Raw genomic sequence first — 26,871 nt, forward strand, 5'->3', positions numbered from 1 at the left:
GGCCTACCAAAATCAGAACGTCTTTGCCACCAGTCCGAACTTGTCTTTTCATCATCAGTCTGTTTACCTGCATGCATTTTCTGCCAGTTGAACGCATTTTCATTCTCCAGTAACTACCTACACCTGTTTGCTGACTTCTTTGCAGTTGTAGATAAGTGCCCTGTTGGGGTTTATGTTTTTCCTTGTCTAGTTTGTGCTCCATGGTGTTAATGTTATCCAGGAAGGGTAAATACCAGTGTGGGAAACAAATTCCCCATAAAGACTGCCACGATAAGTGTTTTTTTTGTCTAGGAGCTTCTCAGACAGAAACTTCACTGGTGGATTTAGCAGTTGTCTCTAAATCCAGGGATTCCTTTTCATCTGCCTCTTCCCTCTAAGGAATTGTTCACAGATGCTTCAGACATGAGATGGGGGGGGTGACATTTGGCTCCCTAAAAGTTCAGGAGGTGTGTTTGCCTCGTTAGCAGAAGGAGCACATCAGTGTCAAATGCAGTACAGTTCTCGTAAAAAAAAAAAAAAAATTGTTGAGTTGTCCTCTATGTATGAAGGTGAAAATTTACAAAAAAAAAATACTTGTCTGTTGCTCAAGGCAGACACATATTTGACTGTAGTACAACTCCACCTGTATGGTACTACTTTTACTGCAGGCATGTGAGTGTTCTACAGCTAACTGTGAAGTGGTAATTAGTCAATTTTATCATTCATAGGTTATTACAAGGCTAACAGCACAAGAGCCTTTACAAGCCTAGCCAGTAGTATACAGGATATGACATTAGGATATTATATCTTAATTTCCCAGATATGGGATGGGATATTATCAGGGTAGTAGGCTTTTGGGTTTTGGAACCCTGAGTTCATAGGTTCATAGGTAGGTACTAGGCTATTGGCCCAAGAGCCTATGCAAGCCTAGCCAACAAGGTTCCCTGGCTTACACCACCCAAGAAAGTTATTTTCCTATGCCACTGATGAGCAGAGACACAGAAGTGATCCCCGGGGTGTATTTCCTATTTCCCATCCACTCCTCAAGATTTTTCTTGAAGAGTGCTAATGAAGAACTTTGCTTGACATAGATGGGTAGCCTGTTCCAGAGTATGGGAAGTCTCTGGGATAGGAATCTATCCTTCCAGCATGTCCTGTTTATTGTGGTGACAAGGTTTAGGTCCCTAGAGCATGTAGCTCGGAGGGATTGGGATTTCTTTAGGTGTAGCATGTCCAACAGCTCTGGGTTTGACATAGCTTTATATGTTAGGCAGAGATCACCTCTGAGTAGGCGATATGCTACGGAGTAAAGCTGGAGTTTTTTGAGGCAGTCAGTGTAGGACATTTGTTTGAGTCCAGTAATCCTCTTTGTGAGGTACTTCTGTGGCCTTTCCAGCTGCTGCAGATGTCTTGTGAGGTACATTCCAAAAGGGGCATTGTACTCTATAGTCTAATGAGTGATGAGTAGAGGGTAACGATGACTTCTTTTTTCCTGGACGAGAACCCTTTTATGATGAGGTGTGCCACGTAGAAGGACTTCCTGACTACTGTGGCAATGTGACTATCAAAGGAGAGACTACTGTCCACCTGGTTCCCAAGGTCTCTTATCACGCATTCGGTGTTAAGTAGATTGCTGCCTATGTGGTAGTTCATGGGTACAGAGTTTTTAACAAAGGGGAAGCCACTGCACTTTTTGGCATTGAGCTTGAGGCCATGGCTCTGACACCAGGCATCTGTCTCAGAGAGGCCCTTATGTAGGATGTTCACATCATTTGGGGACTTGACTATGGCTCCCAGTTTGCAGTCATCTGTGAACTTCATTAGCCAGAGGCCTTCTGTGTTAGCCTGTACTTCAGAGAAGTAGATACCAAACAGGAGTGGTCCCAGGACGGAACCCTGTGGTACTCCACTTGTCACTGGTTTGAGGTCAGATTTGGAGTCTGCAACTTTTACATTGTGGGTTCTGTCAGTGAGCCAGTTGGCAACCCATCTTGTGATGTAGGGATTTATGCCTAGTTTATTGAGTTTAGCTATAATTCCAGAATGGGGGATGGTGTCAAAAGCCTTGGCGAGGTCAAGATAGGCTGTGTGAACCACTTTACTCTCATCTACGGCTTTGGTGACTGCCTCAAAGAAGTCGATCAGGTTCAGGAGGCATGATCTGCCTTTCACAAACCCAAACTGGGTGGGATCCAGAGTTTGGAGGTTACCAATGTCTTTGTTTAAGAGTTCCATGATGATACGTTCCATGGCTTTGCAGACCAGCCTCGTCAGGCTAATAGGTCTATAGTTCCCAGGATCAGTGGTGGCTCCCCCTTTGTGGAGTGGGATAACTGTTGCTGTGCACCATTCAGTGGGCACAAAGCCTGATGTGAGGCTATTATTGAACATGGCGCTTAAGTGGGGAGCCAGTTCATTCTGAAGTTCATGTAAAATGCAGCCTGGGATGTTGTCGGGCCCATGGATGCTGTGTTTTTGGCTTTAGAGAGTGCAGCTTTCACCTGCGTAGTTGTGATTACAGGGACTCTGCATTCTTCCTGTATAGATCTGGGCCCTTTGGGGGGGGGGTAAAGTTGTAACTGTATTGTCCATCTGCATGGGTGTCATGAAGTTCACTACTTCTGTCTTAAGAAGCATGAAGTTGGCTTTGGAGAAATTTCTTACTGTGGTTTCCTTAAAGAGGGGTGGAGGTGGGATGTGGATATCAAGGGTGATTAGCTTATGGTCAGATCGGACCAACGAGGAGTTGACTTCAGGTGTGGTAATGACTAGGTCTAGGATATTGTTGCCCCTGGTGGGGGTGTGGATAAGTTGATCTAGGGCATTGGAGTTTATGAATTCCAGAAAGCGTTGCACTAAGGAGTAGTTTTCCCAGTTAATGGTGGGGTAGTTGAAGTCGCCCATTATTAGGGTGTTTGGTTGAACGCTAATATTTTCCAGTACATCAAGAAAAGAGGAGTGGGAATCCTGGGGCATGGTGGAGGATCTGTAGCAAGCTACAATTTGGATTGCAGTTTTGCCAAGAGTTAGTTGCACTTGGATAACCTCGGATGCATTATGCTGAGCAACTAGCCTGGAGGTGTGGATATCCTTAATGAATATGGACACACCCCCACCTTTGGTGTTTCAGTCCAGGTTAGATGGCCGAAAAGTGTGGTATGAGTTATAGCCTGGTAGTGCAGGGGTGCTCTCTGCAGCCTTGAACCAGGTCTCAGTTACTGCACAGATATCGATGTTCTCCATTTTAAGGAGTGCCTCGAGTGAGTGCATTTTGAAATTTAGACTTCTAGCATTGAGTAGCATTACCCTCAGTTTTTGCTTACCTGTTCCTGTTATGGTGGTGAATTTATTACTTGAACCCTGCCTAAAAAAGGCACTATAGGGGCAGCAAGAGCCTTAGCCAGTATCTGTAATCCTAGGGACGACAGGTGCAGGCCATCTGTGGCAAAGCATCGTGATCTGTCGACCAGGTCATCCCAAGCAGACAGATACTGGATCCCCTTTGAATGACACCAGAAGCTTGGCCAATTGTTGAAATCAATCATTTTGTCCTTGTACTGCGGTATCATTATGGGCAATGGCAGAATGCTACTCAGGGCTAGGGTCATACCTGCCTGGGCTACAAGATCGCAGAGCTCTTCCATGTCTCTTTTCATGTAGTCCAGGGAGGTACGTCTCAGGTCATTCACACCAACATGGACAATGACAGAGTCATATTTGTACTTGTTGTGGAGTGACCTCAGTGCGTGGGTTATGTGGCGGATCCTGGCACCCAACAGGTAGCTGACAGTAACCTTCTCCTTGTTTAGCCTGGTGAGTGGGACATCAATGTGCCTGACTATAGAGTCACCTATGACTAGTGTGTTGGGTATGTTTTGCCTTACTGGCTGTGTTTGAGTGGCACACTGAATCTGTGGGCTATGTGTCATTTGGGTTGTGTTGGGGGATGGAGGTTGCTTGTGTTTCTGCTTTGGAGGTCTCTTTTGCTTAGGCAGATTATTATTGAGAGCCTCCGTGAATGTTTTTGAGTTTCTCTGTGTGGATTTTGGTGGTGTAGACGTAGTGAGACTATGTGATGAGTGTGGTGTGGTGCAAATGTTTACCTTCTTCTCATGACTGTCAGGTTCAGTCTTGGTTGGTGAGAGCTTTACCTCCAGTTTGACTAGATAAGTGCATCTCTCACAGGTTGTAGTGTTGGGTGGTAGGAGGAGAGGGTTGTCTGTGTACATGAGAAAATTTCTACATTGCCTCAAGATGCCTAGATTCATCAGATAGACAGGGGAGAGCACTGGGAGCTGACCCTTGGACATGCCTGAATAAAAAACAATTTTCCTCTAGATAAGTGAGGAAAGTGAGTACAAGAGCTGTTTTTCTCAACGCCAGTGAGAAAAGTAAGTACAAAAACTGTTTTCCTTTAGGTAATGAGGAAGATTGAGTGCTATAGTAATTAGTAGCTTATTTAGTGCTTACAAGTTCTGAACAAGTGCTGAGTATGAATAAGCAAATTTAAGTGCTAAAACTAAGAATCTGTATCTGCACTAGACGAGTTACAGGACAGAAACAAGTGCAAATGCAGGCTTTCAAATCAGAAAGTTGAGAGAGATGGAAGATTTTCCAAACGGCCAATAATTACAAATTCTCGGCCAGAACCACTCCTTATGTGGTAGACAGGTTACCTAATGCTTACCACTCCCACTGATAAGCTAGAAGGCTTCCCTCCAACACAGAAAGGCTTGGGGGGCTCAGAAGCTTACAAACAGTCCTGGATACATCAAATCTGTATCTGGAACACTAGTTACAGGAAAGGTAGGAAACAGGCTTACAGTTTTTTTTTTTTTTTTTTTTACAGAAGAGTAGCAAAAACAGTGGTAAAAACAATTCACTTGCAGTGCAAGCTAACGCACTTGAGTATGTAGCAATATTAGACCACACACAATTTGAAAAATGCAATTAAATTAAAAAGGACTAAAAGCAAGTGCAGAAAGGGTTTATTAGGTAAAATGCGGTAAAGAGATGGGACTGGGGGAGTGTCCTAGATCAAATCTACAGTGGGGCGGGCACTGCAAAAGCCACCAAATTTAAACTACAAACCAAAAACAGGGAGGGGGGTGGGGAAGACAGTTTCAGCAGAGATTTGAGCAACCACTAATAGTATAAACTATAAAACCAAAAAATATATACTCAGCTCTGTATATTTGCAGATCAGACTCTCAGAACAGTGAGACAACAGATATCTTAGCAACAATTAAACTCTATAATAAAGAAAACTATACTCAGCTCTGTATATTTGCAGATAGTCTTGTAAGGCTGTCTCTCAGAACACATGTTCCAATTTAAATGCAGGCTGTTATTAACAGGTCAAATTAAGGGAATTTTGAGTTAGGCAACACACAAGCTATAAAAACCAGTTATATCAGCTGAAGACAAGTCAGAAAATAGGGGTGGGGGTGGGAAGATAGATAATAAAGAAAACTATACTCAGCTCTGTATATTTGCAGATAGTCTTGTAAGGCTGTCTCTCAGAACACAGGTTTCAATTTAAATGCAGGCTGTTATTAACAGGTCAAATTAAGGGAATTTTGAGTTAGGTAACACACAAGCTATAAAAAACAGTTATATCAGCTGATGACAAGGCAGAAAATGGGGGTGGGGGTGGGAAGAGAGTTTCAGCAGAGATTTGAGCAACCACTGATAGTATAAACTATAAAACCAAAAAAATATACTCAGCTCTGTAACACACAAGCTATAAAAAGCAGTTATATCAGCTGAAGACAAGGCAGAAAATGGGGTGGGGGGGTGGGAAGACAGTTTCAGCAGAGATTTGAGAAACCACTAATAGTATAAACTATAAAACCAAAAAATATATACTCAGCTCTGTATATTTGCAGATCAGACTCTCAGAACAGTGAGACAACAGATATCTAAGCAACAATTAAACTCTATAATAAAGAAAACTATACTCAGCTCTGTATATTTGCAGATAGTCTTGTAAGGCTGTCTCTCAGAACACATGTTCCAATTTAAATGCAGGCTGTTATTAACAGGTCAAATTAAGAGAATTTTGAGTTAGGTAACACACAAGCTATAAAAAACAGTTATATCAGCTGAAGACAAGGCAGAAAATGGGGGTGGGGGTGGGAAGATAGATAATTAAGAAAACTATACTCAGCTCTGTATATTTGCAGATAGTCTTGTAAGGCTGTCTCTCAGAACACAGGTTCCAATTTAAATGCAGGCTGTTATTAACAGGTCAAATTAAGGGAATTTTGAGTTAGGCAACACACAAGCTATAAAAAACAGTTATATCAGCTGAAGACAAGGCAGAAAATGGGGGTGGGGGTGGGAAGAGAGTTTCAGCAGAGATTTGAGCAACCACTGATAGTATAAACTATAAAACCAAAAAAATATACTCAGTTCTGTAACACACAAGCTATAAAAAGCAGTTATATCAGCTGAAGACAAGGCAGAAAATGGGGTGGGGGGTGGGAAGACAGTTTCAGCAGAGATTTGAGCAACCACTAATAGTATAAACTATAAAACCAAAAAATATATACTCAGCTCTGTATATTTGCAGATAAGACTCTCAGAACAGTGAGACAACAGATATCTAAGCAACAATTAAACTCTATAATAAAGAAAACTATACTCAGCTCTGTATATTTGCAGATAGTCTTGTAAGGCTGTCTCTCAGAACACATGTTCCAATTTAAATGCAGGCTGTTATTAACAGGTCAAATTAAGGGAATTTTGAGTTAGGTAACACACAAGCTATAAAAACCAGTTATATCAGCTGAAGACAAGGCAGAAAATGGGGGTGGGGGTGGGAAGATAGATAATAAAGAAAACTATACTCAGCTCTGTATATTTGCAGATAGTCTTGTAAGGCTGTCTCTCAGAACACAGGTTCCAATTTAAATGCAGGCTGTTATTAACAGGTCAAATTAAGGGAATTTTGAGTTAGGTAACACACAAGCTATAAAAAACAGTTATATCAGCTGAAGACAAGGCAGAAAATGGGGGTGGGGGTGGGAAGAGAGTTTCAGCAGAGATTTGAGCAACCACTGATAGTATAAACTATAAAACCAAAAAAATATACTCAGCTCTGTAACACACAAGCTATAAAAAGCAGTTATATCAGCTGAAGACAAGGCAGAAAATGGGGTGGGGGGTGGGAAGACAGTTTCAGCAGAGATCTGAGCAACCACTAATAGTATAAACTATAAAACCAAAAAAAAAACCTCAGCTCTGTAAATTTGCAGATCAGACCCTCAGAACAGTGAGACAACAGATATCTAAGCAACAATTAAACTCTATAATAAAGAAAACTATACTCAGCTCTGTATATTTGCAGATAGTCTTGTAAGGCTGTCTCTCAGAACACAGGTTCCAATTTAAATGCAGGCTATTAACAGGTTAAATTAAGGGAACCTTGAGTTAGGTAACACACAAGCTATAAAAAACAATTGAGTAATTTTTACAGACTGCATCTGTCCAAAAGGGACAAGGGTGGTACCCCAAGAGTGAATATATAGTTCCCCAATAATTTATCCAAAGTTTTTGAAGAAATTGGGGGACGGGCTTTGTTTTACTAAGATGGGAAGTTTATTCCATAGATGAGGTCACCTTTGGGATACTAATCTCTTGCTCTAGCAAGTTCTGTTAGAGGCAAAAATAAGATTCATGTCCCTGGAACATGTAACCCTCATATAATTTTTCTTGTGAATATGTAACATTTTCATCTGGTGTGGATCAAAGAATGCCTTGTAAGTCAGGCATAAGTCTCCTCTCAGTAAACAATATGAGACAGAGTAAAGGGATAGGGCCTTTAGTCGATCTGCATAAGACGTGTCTTAACTCGTATTTTTTAGTGAGAAACCTGTTGTGCCATTCGGTTGGTGTAACTGCCTGGTAAGGTACATGCAGAAGGAAGCATTGTACTCGATTATGAGCATAATGAGGACCAAGTACATTATCACTAAGACGTCTTTTGCTCTTGATGCCATGCCTTTGCTTAAGATGAGCCACACCAAAGGATTTCCTCACTATCGTAGCTATCTTGTGGTCAAAATTTAGGTTACTATCTGTGTTCTTCCGTCCCTCACCACTGGGTCTAATTTTATGGGTGTGCTATCAATATTATAATTTGCAAGGATATCTTATTTACCGAAGGTTATGATTACACATTTTTTAGCATTTAATCTCAGACAATGTTTTTGGCACCAATAGTTTGTCATTTTTAGGCTTGTTTGTAGGATGTCAGCATCATTTGGGGATTCAGTGATTCCTACTAGCTTACAGTTTTTGGCAAACTCGGTGAGCCAGAGGCTCCCAACATTGGTTTTCACTTCAGAGAAGTGTATGTCAAACATGAAGGTTCCCAACATTGAGCTCTGTGGGACAACATTACTAACAGGCTTCTTATCGGAAGTGGATTTGCCTATCCGGACATGTCCTGTCAGTGAGTCAGTCGGGTACCCATCTGACAATGTATGGGTTTAAGTATAACTCAGTAAATTTATTTATGATCCCCGATTGGGGAATTGTGTCGAGATCTTTGGTCAGATCTAGACAAGCGGTGTGGACCATTTTACTCTCATCTGTGGCCCTAGGAACTTTCTCAAAGAAGTCCACCAGACTGAGCAGGCAAGATCGCCCTTTGACAAAGCCAGATTGGGTCTGGTCTAGTGTTAGGAGAGTTCCTATGTCATTATTGATCAGGTCCATGATAATTCTCTCCATGGCCTTGCAGATAAGACTGGTCAAGCTTATGGGTCTGTAGTTCCCTGGAACTGTTGATGGACCCCCCCTTGTGCTTAGGGACGACTGCTGCAGTCCTCCATTCCTCTGAGACAAAGCCTGTCTGGAGGCTTTGGTTAAAGAGGGTTTGTAGTGGCCCATATAGACTCTGTTTTATGCTATTTAAGAAGCATCCTGGAATGTTGTTGGGACCCATGGAAGCTGTGTTTTGCCATTAGCGAAAACAGTAAGAACCTGTTCCCTCATAATGACTGGAGGGGGGGGGTTATGGGTATTTCTTTGAGTGTGATAGGAGGTGATGGGGATGCAAAAATTTGAACTGAACTTGTTGGCCAGCAGGTTTGCTATAGTTTTAGGTTGGGTGCAAGTGTTGCCATTCATGATTAAGTCAGCACATTGCAATTCCTCTGAGGTTATGAACATAATTAAAAAAGCCTTATGATTATCTTTCACCTGGGAGGCTATCTTTGCCTCATAGTTTGCTTTGGCAGATTTGACCAGCTGTCTAATTATTTTGTTTAGACTGGTGAGTGTCTTTTTGCACTGTTTTGTCTAGTCCCTCTTGGCTTTGGAGAGGACTTTTTTCTTTTTGTTGAATAGCTTTTTTATGCTAGGGATCCACCAGGGTGGTTTATTTTTTCCAGTAATCATAGGTTTGACTCAGACAGGTACAACCTCCTCTATGTAGCTATGAATGTGGTTGTACAGTATAGCTCAGAGTAGGCCTCAGTGCCATCCAGGTTCTGAGGGATATGGAAGTTTAATAAGCTGTCACTAAGTTTTAGGTAATTGTCCTTAGCAAAGTTCTTAATAGGTTTGGAGTTTGATGAAGGTTCTAGGTCAGTTTTAATGCTAAAGGAGATTGCGTTGTGGTTAGATTTTACCAGTCTTCTTCATGATAGACTCTACCTACAAAAAGGCACTATAGGGGCAGCAAAGGCTTTAGCCCGAATGCATAAGCCTTGGTAAGGGTGGTGCAGATCATCCATGTCAAAGCAGAAAGGCTTGTCAGCCATATCAATCCCAAGTTGACTCATTCTGGATATCACCCTAAAATGATACTAGCTACATTGTCAAATATTAAAGCCAGTTATAGTGTCTTTTATATGTCAGCATCTTTCTGGGTGATGGCAAAAGTTGACTGAGATTTCATCTTGGTCGGTTTAGATGGCAAAAGCTGACTGAGATTTCATCTTGGTCGGTTTAGGCAAAGGTGTATAACAAAAAAATAAATAAATAACTTAATCTTGGTATAATACAGAGGGGGATAATTGACTGGACTAGAAAAAGGCAATAAAATGACATATGTCTAAAGCATAAGAGAATTATGAGTTGTGACTACTGTAGTATTCACAAGTGCAAAAAAGTGGCAGAAACATGTCAGATTATTAAGGTAATCAGTAAGAAGTGGTAAACGTAAATCATACTGCTTTACCAAGTAGGCTAATATGGTCTCAACCTAACTAGCAACAACAATGAACAATGGGTAGCTCAATCAGATGGATGTGAGCGCAGTAAATGTAAGACATACATGTAATCTGAATGAGTAGTTTCAAGTTCAGTAAGTATAAAGCAAATAGTTCCAGTGCAGTATCAGTACAGCGGTCAGCCAAGTGGTAAAAGTATTTCACATAGGTAACCCTGTACTCTCTAATGCAATACTGCAAAGCAGCTTAATTACAGTCAAGTAAAAGTACATGAAAAACAGCAGAGAGATTCCCAAATACACAAGGTATGTTCAAAATAGTAGCTGCTCTGTACTGCTCCCGAATGGTGCAGAAAATGTAGTGATTGGGCTGCTAGGATGTGAATTATTCCTGTTCTGCTGCTAATCTTTTTCTTTCGACTTTTCCCGGTTAGGGGTCGCAACAGTGGATCACCTGTCTGCTCATGATTGGCAGTGGAGTTTTACGGTGTTGAGTTGCCAGCCCGATGCCCAACCTTCCACAGAAGGCACACATATGCATGCACTGGTGCCTAGGGCCAATTTAGAGTATCCAATCCACTTACAGTCTTTGGGATGTCGGAGGAAACCAGAGCACCCGGAGGAAACCCATGCGACCACAGGGATGACATGCAGACTCCGCACAGAAGGCACCCCAGTCGAGGATCAAACCAGAGAACCTCTTGCTGTGAGGTGGCAATGCTAACCGCTGCACCACCGCGGCCGCCCTCCATTTCTGCTGCTAATAATGTATCTATTTAGATATCAGACAAAAAAGTGAATTCTGTATTATCCATCAAGACTATCTCCACTAATGGACCATTTCATGAAAACTTAAAAAATAAATGAGTTCTAGATTAAGTGAAGTGGCAAGCACCCTAAGCCCTGTACTCAGGAGGCTTTGGACTCTGTGCCTCCTTATCTGATATACTAATTTCAAATACTGTACTTCAAGCGAAGGCACAGATTTTGACAAAGTGGTTTGTTATAGAACAACATCTGCAGCCTTAATATATGAAACAAGTGACATTTCTAAGAGTATAGCAATATGACACTTCCTACCTGCAAGTAGTTAAATGTTTCTAGCCATGCAATGCTTCCTTGTTCATTGTAGTGTATATAATTTGTTGCATTGCCTGCTGTATCAAGCCTCAGTTTTTGTCTGTATTCAGTTACCACTGGGAATTTTCTAACTTTCTGTCATACAGCAACGCTTTGGCAAATGTTAACATTAATCTCTTATCACATTCTGTGTACGTGCCCTGTATGACAATCTGACTGTTTTGGCTTTTTCCATTCTCTTGCTTCAATATTGCTTTCCATTTCCAGATGTTTTGGGTATGTATATGACATGCTTTTGCACACTTTTTTTTTTCACTGTGTTTGTGTCTTTGAATCTTAGAACTGCTGCATAAGCTCTTTTAGAAGTTCAGGTTTTAAAAAAAAAAGATGATGTTTGCACTACGTTTTATCATGCATTGATTTGTTATGCATGCTTTGATATGTTTTGAAAATTGAGCTTCATATGCATTTTGTCTTCTCACAGTTTAATAAAGGTGGCATAATTAAATTACCTTATCCATGTTGTAACTGGTAAGGTAGCAGGAACAAAAATATTGGAAGAAAAGAAATTGTTGCTATTGTTTTAATGCAAATCAAAGTTCTGACAAAGCATGCATTGCCTCCTCTTCTCTTTCTGTATATATACATATATATGTGTGTGTGTGTGTGTGTGTGTGTGTGTATGCGCGCGCACATATATACAGTTTCTGTATAATTAGAGGGTTCTAGTGTTCACATTAGCAGCCTGGCAGCAAGTCTCAACTGAAGAAGTAGTTACATCATTTAGAAGATAGCTGATCTAGAGTTTTTACATTTGCTGACTGGTTTTAAGTATTTTAGAACAATAAATGAAACCAGAATTTCAATTTAATATGCATTTTATTTTTCCACAGTTCACATGCATTCAATTTGTAACTAGGTTGTGCAAGATGAGAGTTCATTTCTGCATTTTTATTTTTAACCATGCATGCTTCTTTGACACCAGTTGTTTGCTTACTAAAATCAGAATATCTATCGATTATATTTTATATCTATTGCGCCTTTCATTTTCCAGCTGAAGTAAGTACAAGATTAACCAGACTGTAAACTTTAATATCAAAATATCTATCGATTATATTTTATATCCATTGCACCTTTCATTTTCCATTTGAAGTAAGTACAAGATTAACCAGACTGTAGTTGTGTTATGGGTAATAGCATTTTATTTGGAAAATGACATACTGTGTTGTACTTCTTTCTCTCCAATTCTGTTTCTCTTCTGCTACCCAACTTACATCCCTTGCCAGCTGCATCCACTAGAATCAGTTGTGGGTGAGTCAATGGGTCATCTTTATAGTCACCATCTAGATGTCCAGATGGACTGCCTCCCAATGACCCATGAAGATGTAACATGAAAAACTTTGCTTAACCATCTGCACTGCTCAGAAAAACAAGTCAGGATGGTCACTGGACCCTGCGAGCAGAAATTTCCACACGTTATTAATGCAACAGAGAATTTTATGATGAATATATATATGTGGAAATTCCTGTTTGCAGGGCCAATGGGAAGCCTGACTTCAAAACCTTTCCACCTTCCCCCACCTCTCTGCAGCTGACTCCTTTTCAGCTGTACAGCAAGACTTTGTTGGCATAAGAGGGACATTGGCCAGCACCATTGTCAGTTCTTTCTTACCTTAGTATGAGAAAGTGCATTCTTTGTGTTAGCAGTGTCAGCCCAGTGTCTCTGTCTGACTCCAGAGCTTAGATGAGTACTTCTTTGGGGAATTTTTTTATTATCTGTATATTTTTTTGTTGCTGTTGTATTGTGCAGTTTAAATATCTGATTCTGAGATTGAGAAGGTGAGTACTTGTCTAGATTGCCCACAAAGATTTTCATTGGTATTGTGTTTTCTGTGCCAAAGGCATGACATAGCTGGTTGTTCCCACTGTGTATGGTTCATCCTAAAGATGATCATTCCATTCAATCTTTCTAGGACTACTTAGCCCTAAAGAAGGCACAAGGGCTCCCTACTGAAATGTCCGGACTTGAAATGCAAAGTGCTGAAAAGCTGAACAAAGCTCAGTAACCCAGGAGGAGCAAAATTCGAAAATCGCTCTTCTCCTTTAAACTTCTTTTTGCAAGGAGCCAAGCCCCTTCTGCACCCCCATGTGGAGGGCAAGCCCCCACACTCTCCAAACTTATATATACAACTGCCTTACCTAGGAGAAAAGGGAATATTCTGAAAAGTGGTATCTTGGTCATAGTGTATGTAAGATCAGTCTTTCAGAGATTGGGCCTCTGCATTGCAGGACTCATGCTAGTGGGTCCCAACATTTGAAATGGTTACCAAGCATAAGCCTGGTCCTGATCCTCTATGGCATTATCCAAGTCCTCCATGCTCCTAGCTTCTCTTCTGAACACTTCTCCTTATACCTGTTTTTTTCTTAGAAGTCAACCAGTCAGACTTGGAAAGACACCCAAGGCCTAAAGATACCAAAGTAAGTGAGGCACAAAAACAGCCCCTTCCATGGGCTTTAGTCAATACCAAAGCCACTCGGGCAGCCCATAGAGAGACTATTACACTATCTTATAATAAGAAATAAGAAAGTAATCTAAACATAAATGGGCATCTGCTCTGCAAAACAGATTTTCCATATCCATTGTTTACAAGATTGCCATTTCTAATAGCAAAGCGCAATATAGCCAAAACTCCAGTGCACTTAGTGTACACAACTCAGATACACTGGCCACATGCATACTACCCACCACACATATACATTAACAGACATTACCATGCACCAACAGTATTATATACAGCATGGGGCTTTGTTTCCTTGAACACTTCCATTTTATCACTGAAAAACCTACAGATGTAGAAAATGTTTTGAAATACTGTGTTACTGCAGAAAACTGTTTTGAAATACTGTGTAGCTGCAGAAAACAGTACAGGTTCCCTACCCATATATACTATCTGCATGAACCCCATAGGCAGCAAGCACTATACTGAGTGTAGCACCCCTGCACTGGCCCAGTGATCAAGGAGCCTCAGTCCTCACCACTAACACCAGTGAGGAACATGCACATTGGGAGGATGACAAGTACACACACAGTAAAGTACAATTTCCCTTAAAATCACAGAGAGATCACAGTTAGTCTGGGGCTGGTTTCTCCCGATCCCCAGTAAGACTCCCCACTGGCACAGCTATAGGGTTAAGATCTCAGCTGAGTGGTCAAGCCAAAACCTCCAGCACCCTCTCTGTCCAACCAGTACTTTCTGTCCCTGCCTAAGTAGCTGACGCACACACATACTTTGAGATTTGATTTATATCTATATTTATATATTTATGAACCTATATACAAACACAGAGACACTCCTGGGGAAGGCTGGCACAGGTTTACTAGCTATGCCCCCTTCTACTCAGACTATAAGGTAGTTATCACTGCCACCAGCCACTACATATCAGCTACTATTAAGCCCCTTACCAAAGGGTGCCCAATCTTACTGTGTAATGCTATTATTATCCAAATGGTAAGTGTGTCCAAGACTAAGGCTATTTATGAGTGGCATATACAGTGTCACCAAATACATATGCAAGTACTCTCAGAGCTTAAATATCTCTACACAAACCAGCCACAATTAAAAGGTTTAAATATATGTAATAATAAATAATAACAGAACACGACAATACTCAATAACCCAAAACAGTGACAGAGTTCAGAATCACAGGAAATACTTTAAAACAACATTGTAGGACAGTCTCACATAAATACAGAAAACATCTAGACTGATCTTATTATTTTCCTGTCTATCTCTGAGAGAGATACTGTGATCTAAAACTTACTTACAGAGCAAGGCAAGTGCTGGCGAGATGTTTACATGTCCAGAGACAAGTACAAAATGCACAGACTTTCTCTCTGCGATAGTTCTTAAATTAATAATACACATTACAGCTGGATTAGCTAGATGACATCACTATTTGACACTTGCCTCTAGTTCCCAGGCTAAACTGATACTAATAGAATGTAGTATGTCTCTATGAAAAGCTGAGACTTATCTCTTAGAAGCTTGTCTGAAACTGGAAGTCATAAAACAATTAACACTTTTGCATTTTAAACCTAGTAATTATTTCTGTCTTAAGACAATAGAAAGAAACTCTTGCTGTAGACATTCTGTCTTCTAGCTGTGGTAAACACAATCGTAAAACTCTTTACTTATTTTCTCAGAGTTTACAAGTTAACTCTGTATGTCCCAGTTTCTACTATGAAAACATACATTTGCTCAGGCATATAGTCCATATACATATCTGCTCTTTTCCAGCAGGGTGCACTGTGGTTACATTTTTGAAGATCAGCACATAACATACAGGTTACTTACATTTGGAGACAAGCCTATGGATCATATTAATATTTACAATGACATAGAATTATTTACAAAATTCTAGCTGGCAGCCTTCACACTGAGATCCACATCTCCAAGAGTCTAACACTAATAGCTACCTGCAACACTGTCAGATATGTCTGCAAAATAGACACGTTGTATCATCTGGATCACATCCAGTAAGATTGCATGTTATACACAGTGACAAAATAGGCAAATTGTAATAACTATGATACACTTATTAGGCAAACTCTAGTGGCTAGAGCTGTTCTTTTAAAGGAATGCATAAATGCAGCATTGTAACAGGTGGACCATATCAAGTAATGACAGTGCATTCTCTCAGGTCCACATGTTTCTAAAAATCTTCTAATCCACAGTTTGCCGCTTTCCTGTGTACTACATCCAGAAACTGAATTCAGGCCTACACAGTATACATTGACTGTCTCCCTCCGCAAAGTACAGGTAAAAAAAATTATTAAACTGTATTTCTTTACACATATCCAGCCTATTATCATTTGAGAACACATTCTGGTAATAATTTAAAAATAAATAATAAGACTTTGTAGTACAACTGCAGTATGTTAAGCACATTTAAGTATATAAAACAATGTGTGATTCAACAGCTGCACTTAACCTAGTAACAGATCTGACAGACTAAATGCAAAATGTAAGCCACCTGTGTGCAGCAGAAGGTTTAATACTAGTACTTGCTTCTAGGGTATAGCCATGACGTGTACTACCCAGCCTTGCAGCTAGTCGAAATGACACCACTTCAGGTCTTTCTTTTTTGTGTGAGCAAATTTAAATAATTTTGAAATTTTGGATAACATCCATGAGCGCATGAATTCCCAATGGGTAAACCCTTCTCCCAGTACTTTGTACCATGTTCAAGAGACTGTCTAATGTGTTAAAATGTTCTACACAAAATACAACCACAACATTAAAAAAAAAACAGTTTAGCCAATGTGCTGTATACAGAGGATTATGATCAGGTCTGCAATCTTAACCAGGGTGTTGTGTGTTTGAGACATGAATGCCAAGAAATTCACCTCCAGAGCAAAGCTTGAGAGGTGAATCTTGATGTTGAGAACATATTTCCTCCTAAGTCATGATCGGAATGACCAGATGATAATTTTTTGTAGTGCATAGAGCTGTACCTGCTCCCATGTACTACAAAACTTAGAAAAAAATGCAGTATTATGCATCTTAAAAGGCTGTAATTCAGTAATCACTGCTACACAAAAAAAAAAAAAAAATGACCACACTAGATAAGCACTGGGAAACTAATAAGCACTTCATCTACACTTTAAAAAAAGTCCAAATGAAGCATTTATGTTACCCAAATGGCTTTCTGATGCTGTTCTGCTGAGGCCGTTGTGTGCTGTTAAGCACAAGACCAGTGCCTGCCACTAAGGAAGAGCTTTTTTGTGACATCAGAAAGGTGCTTAACAGGCCAGTCTTTTCTCCAGTTTCATAGGTTCATAGGACAGTACTAGGCTATTGGCCCGGAAGCCCTTATAAGCCTAGACAAGAATTTCACCCATGTTCCCACAAAGTCAGCACCTGTTTTCCCAGTCCAGCAGGGACACAGGTGGGATCCCAGGGGTCTATTTTCTGTTTCCCATCCAGTCGTCTAGGTTCCTCTTAAAGAAGGCTAGTGAGGTACTCTGCTTGACAAGGAGAAGTCTTTTCCACAGATGGGGGAGTCATTGGGACACAAATCTATCCCACCATCAAGTTCTATTAATATCACAGGCCAGGTTAAGACCTTACATGCGAGTTGCACGAGTGGTGTTTGACTTACAGATATGCAACGACTCCTTCAAGGCTGAGTCTGAGACGGCCTTGTATACCAGACACAGGTCACCTCTGAAAAGTCTGTACGACACTGAGTAGAAGGACAGGGCTTTTAGCCTCTCCATCAAGGCTGAGTCAGAGACGGCCTTGTATGCCAGACACAGGTCACCTCTGAAAAGTCTGTACGAGACTGAGTAGATGGACAGGGCTTTTAGCCTATCCGTATAGGTTAGGTGTTTGAGACCTTGGATTTTCCTGGTCAGGAACCTCTGTGGTCTCTCCAGCTGCTGCATGTGTTTGGCAAGGTACATGCTGAAGGGGGCATTGTACTCAATAATGGATCTGATAAGGGAGGAGTACAAGGATATTATGACCTTCTTGTTCCTGGATGAAATATCCTTACTTATGAGGTGGGCCATGTAGAAAGCCTTCAGTTCAACGAGGGGGAATCATGGTGCTGAAAAGTCAAATTCCTATCAACCTGGATGCCCATGTCCCTCATGAACTATTGCATACTTAGTACATTGTTATTAATGTGATAATTAGTGAGGACACCATTTTCCCCAAAGGGGATAATGATGCATTTCTTGGCATTCAGTTTGAGGCCATGCTTCTGGCACCAGTCATTAGTTTGGTTAAGGCGCTCTTGGAGGATGTTCACATCACTAGGGGAATTTGTGACAGTGCCCAGCTTGCAGTCTTCTGCAAACTTGGTCAGCCACAGACCACTGGTTTTGGCTTGCACCTCAGAAAAGTATAGCTCAAACAGTAGAGGCCCCAAGACAGATCCTTTGGGTATGCTGCTTGTTACAGGTGTACTACTAGAGTTGGCTTCCCCTATTTTGACTGAGTGGGTTCTGTCAGTGAGCCAGTTAGCTACCCATCTGGTAACATATGGGTTGATGCCTAGCTAGGAGAGTTTATCTATTATGCCTGAGTGGGGAATAGTGTCAAAGGCTTTGGCTAGGTCAAGGTTGGCGGTGTGCACTGTCTTGCCCTCATCCATGGCTTTGGTGACTGTTTCGAAGAAGGTGACCAAGTTTAACAGGCATAACAGAACATAATGATAATACGCCATGTATTATGCCAAGTCAGCCTTTTAGAGCCTGTTGCTTAAACTGCGTACTTTGACTTAGTACAACATTCATCTCTCTCAGATGTTATAGCTCATGACACTGTTTTTGTATCCCTAACCTAACTCCTTTAGCGAACAGTTCCCTACAAATGTCTGTTAATCTACAAAGAGTAGTCTGGCATGTGTAAGCTATCCACATTCTGTTTTATCTGCATCATCATTGGAAATATTTCTGTTTAATAAGCACAGCATATTGCCTCCAACCTCCCTCCCAAAAGCTGTTTAATCCTTGTCATAATTGTTTACTTACTTTACCCTTGCAAAAGGATTGGGGATACCACCAAGTTCCTGTAGTCCTCCTATTGGCAGGCACTGTATTGCTCTAAGTGTAACCTATCTACCCTACTTGTTTCTACCTTCCTATCCTGACTGCTCCAAGATTTTGTTTCTATCCCCCCACCCCCACCCCACTCATTGTGGCCCATCTCTTTGGGGGGTTTTCCCCACAACACCTCTACCACTATTTTTACTTTTCTCTCCACCCACTCTTGACATATGCTTTTCCTCCCTCTCAAGTAGCTCTGACTTTCTTAGTACCTTTCTATCTCACACTTCACTCAGCTTGCTTCTCACCATTTTGCACAGAGCATTTCCCCTTTCAGGGTTTGTGTCAAAAAAACATAACTACCTGCTGTAAACAAGCATTTCTTCTATACCCTAATCACACCTCTCCATAAATGCATTATTTCTGCTAAACAACATCCCATTTGAAGAGTACCCACTTCTCCATGTCAGTGTGCCTCCAACAGCTGTCAGCCTCCTGCCACTCCTCACTCCTCAGTCTCCTGGAGTCTTGTACTGCCTAGTCAATTACTTTTGCAAATCTGTCACAGACCCCACTCTGCTGTGCTTTGCCCACACATGTAATGCTCTCTTCAAAACCACATCTTCATCCCCACAACTCATTTTCTTTCAGGCACATCTTTCTAAGTCTACTCATGCCTCTGTCTTCACTTTAGCTCCCTAGCTATCTGTAAATCCTGCCAATTATCTGTTTTGCTTGATAAAGACATCCATCATTCTCAACCACTCCTTTCCTTCAATGTTTCCCCATCCTTAATGGTGTGACTCATCAATTTCTTTATTCCATCATGTCCCAGTTAAGACTATTTGCCTACCAGAAAGTCACAGTCTCATTAAAGGTTTTAAATTCCCCAGAGCTGTCATTGTCAAACCCACATATTTCAAAAACACCTCATACTCTTCTATTCTCCCATCAGTTCCTTCATCTTCATGCCCCATAAAAAGAGGTGGAATGTAATTCCCTAACTGTTGCCTTTTGTACCTTTCATTACATAAACTGTTACCTTCTGTAGCTGTCCCCCTTTCATTACATAGTCTGTTGCCTTCTGTACCTGGCCCCCTTTGATTATCTAGACTGTTGCCTTCAGTACCTGTCCATTTTCATTACATAGCTTGCCCTACTCCTTTCACATCCACACTAGTCTGACATCCTGTCTACACTGTGGTTCATATTAGCTGCCACTGCATACCTACTAATGGCTGGCATTCTCCATTCACCTCTCCATCTCTGAGCCCTTACTTAGTCGTTGCCTATTCTCAGTTTCTCCTGTTTTCAAACAAACCTATCACAAAGTCCTTGTGAGTGTCTCACCCTGCAAGCTTCAATATATACTCTCAGGTAAAACACTAGGGTCAGAAGCATTGTTCGTACAATCTCCGTTATGGTTCCAAGTAAACTCAGCGTATCACTTCACTTGTCTACCATCCCATTGATTACCACATAAACTCCTGTCCATTCTTAGATCCCAGTGAGCCTGAATAAGTAAATCTCTGTATCTAAATATTTTTTCTTTCTCCTGCTGTCTGCAGCAGACCACATCCCCCCAGCATCTTTTCAATATTGATTAAGAGCAGAATACAGTGTTTAGCAAAAAGGTTAAAACTATTCCTTGTTTCACTCCTAAGATAGCCTGCTATTTCAGTCAAGACTTTTGTTGAAAGTACTAGCAAAGATGGTCACAAAAGGCACCCTTGCCTTGTTCCTGTAGTTAATACCACTTATTCTCCCCACTTCACTGCAAGCCTAATACATGGAGAGTGGTACAGTGCCTTGAATCCTCACAAAATCACCATCCCCTACCACCTCTTCCAAAACATGAAAAAAGAAAACTTCAACCTATTTCATCAAAATGTTTTTGAATAGCAAATAAAACTATGCTTCACTCCCTTGCCTCTCTGCCTGTTAATAATCATTAGTAGTTAGCTGAGGATCTCCCTTTAACAAACCCTGTCTGAGATAGGTGTACAGCCCTGGGTAGCTACCCTTTGAACCCTCACTGCTAGAACTCATGCAAGTAGCTAGGCATCCACATTGCATAGGAAAACATATCATAAATGTTCCTGTCTTCAGGGTCCCCTTTCCTTTTCAAAAGTGTCACTACTGTAGCTTCTTTCGTGGATCCTTACAGCATGTTCCCATTTATCTCTTCATTGCAGATGTGTGCTAAACTCTCCACAGCCTCCAATCTTTTCTAACAGATGTCTACTAGGATCTCATCGGGAGATCTCTTCACATTCCTCTTTTTCAAGTACCCATTTGCTTCTATTAACTCTTTCTTCCGTATGTCCTGTTTAATGACTGCCTGTCATCTGCTTTTAAACCCAGTGCAGGACACTTCTTAAATGATGGCATTGCACCCCACTTTACAGTATACCAGTCAGTTTGGACAAATGTCTACTAATGGTCTCTCACGCATCACAGTGACTCATAACCGTAAGGTGTCTTCCTGAAATCCGAATGTTAAACAGTTCATGTACTGCTGCTGTATTATATGAATAAATTGAAACATCATTGTCTCAGCCTGCTTAGGTTCTCCATAGATTTGAGATACTGGAATAATGCATATTAGGGGTAACATCCTTGGTATATTTTAAATAAATATGGAAGCTAACAACTACATGCTTATAAAAACTGTTAATACTCAAGAATATCACTGACAGGTACAAGCTGGCACCCTTAAGGAGGTTGGGAGTTTATATAAGAGGATTGGGGATTGGTATAATGGTTAAGGTGTTTACCTCACAGTCATAAGATACATGGTTTGATTCTCACCTTTGAAAAGGAAATTAGCTAGGCTTAAAATGGCCCACAAGGGCTGCTATTCTAGTATTTTGCACAGACCATATAAAAGTTGTGTAACACTGTTTCTTATTAGCAACACATACCACAGATTCATTAGGGCATGTGTGGAGGCATATAATATGACATGGTATAACTTCTTGTAGCAGAAAAGTCAATGAATATGCTGAAAAATGAGAGTGCTGAGGTATCTCCCTATAACTCTCTCTGACCAGCCTGGTCTACTGAAGGGATGCACATTGATTTGTGAGGCCTTATGCGCAGCCATTTTTATATGAGCCAAAAATATTCAGGAATTAGTACAATCCATTAGTAAAGGACATGGTGTAAGCCTCAAAAATCACCTTATAAATGCAGCATTTCTTTCTTACTGCTGCTTCTGAAGCTTATGTCTTCAGTGCTAATGAATATTTCAGGGCTTGAGGATAGTTTGACTAGAGCTTCTCTGCTGGATGTTAATGTGTTGTATATTATCTCAGCTGTAGTCATACTTCAGGAGGGTTTATGTATGGTAAGATATGTATATAGTGACTGTAGCCGATGACTGAGTGTAACGGAGCCATCTTTGTAGACCCAGATTTCATCATTGTGTTATCGCATTCCACAGTACAACACTGTGGCATCTGCAGGTACACCTCCTCATAAGTAGCAGGAGTGCCAGAAAGTGGCTGCAAAGTTCCACACATATATGGCACACACTTCTTAACGGGGCACCTGTTACTATTTCATTGTATTGTAATCCTAGTATGACCTAGTATGATAAATTGATAACCATAAAGAAAATGTGCTTTTATATATTAATTAAATGTCTTTATCAATATCTTCCTATAACTAACCAAATATGATAAGTAATACGATTCTGCAAGCAGAAATGTATTGAAGTGAAAATAATTTTGTATATATTTAATGTACTCACATCTGTAAAAACTGTCATGTAAAGAATTGCCTAAACATGTATTGTACCTGCATCCGTAAAAACTGTCATTTTATATAAATTGTACTGTGTTTTCGAGGAGCTTTTCTCCCCGGGCCTCTGCTGAAAATGGACATATATCCAACTGGACTAGCCTGGTCAACAAATGTAAAATAAAATAAATAAATGACATGTCTTGAGCATTATTTCTCACTTGCAGTGCTGTGCTGTCCATTTATTATAAACGTATACATTTGTAAAGACACTTCAAGTTGTGTGTTGTTGGTTGTATAGTCGTATCATTCCTGCTGCTTCTTGAGGCATCTGTTCATAAGTCTACAAAATGGCTGTAGTGCAATGGACAGCTTCAGTAAAGAAGAGACTCTCGTTCCCATGGTAGCTGTGAGAGTGCTTACCCTAGCTCTGTTTAAACACAGGTGGCATTAGACACCAGGAATGGCTGTGGATATGAGTGACTGTTCCAGTTGCTGCAGTCAGAGGATACTCATTTATGGTACAGGTGGCTGTAGAAATCTCACCAGTATACAAAGTCTCAACAGGAAGAAGTGCAGGGTTCCATTCATAAAACATTAGGTCCCTAATATTAGCTTCGTATAGGCTATACCCACTCACACCACATGAGGAGTTCTTCTGTTCCTGTATTGGACAGTCACAAATAGGCATCATGTCTCAGTGCACCAGGTATACGTATATAACATGCTTTAGACTGACGTCTGGTAAAAACACAGTTATGTAGATGAGAACATTACTGTTTGCATACTGTAAACTCTGGTACTGTGACCACATCCAGCTCCAACATGTGCATTGATAGTGATCTGCATATACATGGCAGCCTGTCAGGTACATATGCAACATCCAGCACACACACACATCAATTGTCATGCAGTACTATTTAGAGTGTGTGTGTGTGTGTGTGTGTGTGTGTGTGTGTGTGTGTGTGTGTGTGTGTGTGTGTGTCTGTGTGAGTGTGTGTGTGTGTGTGTGTGTGTACCTAAAGTAACCTATCCCTCATCCCTACAATAGGATGCCCTTGCATATCCATCAGAGTACTTCCTAAGCCACCTGTACAATCAGACTGGATGACTGGACTGCTGATTGCAAAGTTTCACCAAGATATATGGAGAAAATCTATATAATGGAGATAGTGTTAATCTCCCACAAGTGCGGGAAGATGTCTGAGCTTCTTTATTGTATCCCTGGCAGTAAGCTTAGAGATAATTGTTGAACTTATGAACAGTTATTTTTGGCCTTGCTACATAGACATCCCCTCCAGGACCATCCTTCGTATGTGGACACCCCCTCCAGGACCTGTGGCTGGTAATATACCACTTGTAAGGGCAGACACACTGTGATTGACACTGTGGACCAGCAGAACCAGTCCATATCCACAGGTTTGTGTGGTCCAGAATATTAGGAGTATTTCCTTAACAGTACTGCACTGATTATGAGCTTCAGATCATCTGATATCCTGCTACATTTACCTGTACTTTTGTGCAATATGGCTGCCAGGAGTCCCAGGAATATGCAAATAATGAAAGGAGCACAGTAACTTTCTTGGAGGAATCCAAATTATACTACCCTGAGGAGGAGTACACCACTGTAGCTAAGGAGATATTCATTTTGCTTTGCAACATGGCGGTACTTTGTGTGGCAGTGGCTGCTTTAGCTCGACAGAGAAATGTGCATTATTTGTCTTGTTTTATGTTGAAATCTAGAGGGAAAAAAAAAACAGAATTGGGGGAAATACTGAAGGTATGCTAAGTTATAATGCTGATAGACTCTTGAAAATTTGATGTTGAAGTTCGCCATGCTGTGTGTTTGATGGGCTGTTGCTAGAGAGACCTATAATGCCTAATACACTCCAAGAACTCCATGAACTTGGAATTATCGTGGCCAAAAATGTATCGATCAAGTAAATCTGACTTTCACCACCCATAAGATGCATATAAAAAGGAAGAGATGTGTAAGATCAAGGAAATGAGATTCTCAGTCTTGTGTGACTGCCAGATACAAGGCTAACCCTCACAGGCCTGCACTTCCCTCTATGCTACTGTTCACTGCCTGGATAATAAGATGGATAACATAAGGCTGGAGCTCTCTATGCAAAGTGAGGTTAGAAAACAGTTATTTGCTTGTGTTCACAGACACATGGTTAAACTCCAATATAAATAATAATGCAATCTATGAGAATGGGATGACACTATTTCGAGGTGACAGGAACCAGTCCCTCAGTGGTAAATCTCGAGGAGGGGGTGTTTTTATTTACATAAACAACAACTGGTGTACCAACTACAAGCTGGTTACCACAAAGTGCTCTGAGAACATTTAGTTCATGTTGCTAAAATGTATTCCCTTCTACTTGTCAAGGGAGTTTAGTGGTGTGAGTATCACAGCAGCTTAAATCCCTTCCTGTGCCAATACCAGTGAGGCACTGGCCACACTTTATCAGTCCAAAAATCATATGCAGAACAAGAATCCAGAGTTTGACTTCTACTAAACCAACCTGAAATTTGTACTACCCTGCTACCACCAGCACGTGAACTTTGCAACAAAAGGGGAGAACATACTGGACCAGATCTTCGCCAATGTAAAAGTAGCTAATAAGGCAGTACCCGATCCACATTTGGGTAACTTGGACCATCTTGCTATTATGCTAGTTCCTCTATACAGACCACTGTTAAACAGAAGTAAACCATCACAGAAACAAGTAAAGGTAAGGCCAGAGGGAGCAGTCTCTGCACTACAGGATTGTTTCAAAAGCACAAACTGGAATGTCTTTAAGGAGGTGGCTACAGGGAATCACCAGATCAACCTAGAGGAGTATAGAGACTCTGTGATGGCCTATATCTCAAAGTGTGTGAATGTTGTCACAGTCACCAAGAGCATCACCACATGGGCAAACCAGAATCTCTGGCTGACGAGTGGGGTATATGAGCTCCTGAAACCACAGAATACACATTCAAATCAAAGGACACCCTCAGGGAGGCCAGGGCAGAACTAAACAGAGGAATAAAGGAGGCAAAGCATGCCTATGGTCAGAGAATTCAAGGTCACTTCTCTGACCTGAGGGACTCTAGGTGTCTGTGGCAAGGGATACAAGCTTTAACAGACTACATTCCTATTTCCTCTCAATGTGATGACAACACTGAATTCCTGAATAAGCTTAATATCTACTTTGGCAAGTCTGATGAAGGAAACAATACCATGGCAACAAAACTCCCAATTAAACAAGGTGATGAAATGCTCTGCCTCAACCCAGCAGATGTTCAGTGGACCCTAAGCTGAGTAAATCCTAGAAAAGCAGTTGGTCCTGACAGGATTCAGAGGTGGGTACTTAGAGACTGTGCTGCTCAACTGTCTACCACCCTAAAACTGACTGCTGGGCACTTCCTCCTCTTGTGATCATAGTTACACATAGTACATAAGTGTATTTCAACTGCTTCATAATTCCTGAGCGTTGTTCCATTTCTCACTGTTTTTACTGTTATTGTGCAGTTTCCCTATATACTTCCTTTTAACCCTTTTATTTGATGTATGTTATACTACACACCAGCTTCGTCAGCCATGTGCCTGTAATTTCACTTAAACTGTACACATTCATAGCTTTAGATAAAGTAAGGTCTGCTTCTTTTAAAAGTCTGCCTCATGTCTAATAATTTTATATGTCAAATGTACGACATACCATTCTGTCTCTCATCAGTTTTTACTGCCAAGTAATGTTTCACTCAGCTTGCCTAAGGAGAAGGCCCACATCATTCACTGTAGTAATCCTCTAATGTAAAGCCAAAAAGTGTAGAGCATAACATTCATTTCTAAACAACCAAACGGTGCAGTGTGTTGGGTGGCCATACTGATGCCAAATCAGTCACCATGATAAGTGCATTACTTAGTGCATGAACAGCAGTAAACCTGCCATAGTGACTGCTGTAGCAGTGTCAAATCAACATTGCTAGTCGCGCAAAAGTTGCACTGACCAACACCTGAAGGACTTTGATAATGTCTTTATCAGATGCAGATCATACAGATAGTGTAATTATTGGTATATTGTACTGCTACTGCTATTCTCCTGTTAAATTCATGTGTTGTGCAGAAGCATGTATATAAGCCAACTCAAAAAAAGTACACTCCTGTAAGTAAATTTACCATAATAGTAGATGTTCAAATATCACTGCTGCAGTAGCCTTAGCTGTATGGGTTATATTCTGCCAAGGATATAACAGCTGACCAGCTTCCTCTTTCTTTTACCAGAAACTACCTAATAAGAAGGGTCAGTAGCCTGAATTAGACCCTGATACAGATTAA

General features: G+C 40.9%; 1 protein-coding gene across 11 annotated transcripts in view; it reads left to right on the top strand.

Moving 5' to 3' along the window:
* The window catches only part of CACNB2 (calcium voltage-gated channel auxiliary subunit beta 2), a 1,902,347-nt gene that overhangs the window by 1,712,397 nt on the left and 163,079 nt on the right, over positions 1–26,871 (top strand). For 6 of the 11 annotated variants that reach the window (XM_044064636.1, XM_044064629.1, XM_044064630.1 and 3 more), the window contains exon 10: positions 11,510–11,518. The exons of the other annotated variants lie outside the window; for them this stretch is intronic. In XM_044064636.1, coding sequence (XP_043920571.1) covers positions 11,510–11,518 — 9 coding nt within the window. The remainder of the gene's footprint in view (positions 1–11,509; positions 11,519–26,871) is intronic. 11 annotated transcript variants of the gene reach the window in all.

Source organism: Protopterus annectens, chromosome 3.part0 (assembly GCF_019279795.1).
Source record: "Protopterus annectens isolate FY-2018-M chromosome 3.part0, PAN1.0, whole genome shotgun sequence".
In the NCBI taxonomy this organism is placed as follows: domain Eukaryota; kingdom Metazoa; phylum Chordata; order Ceratodontiformes; family Protopteridae; genus Protopterus; species Protopterus annectens.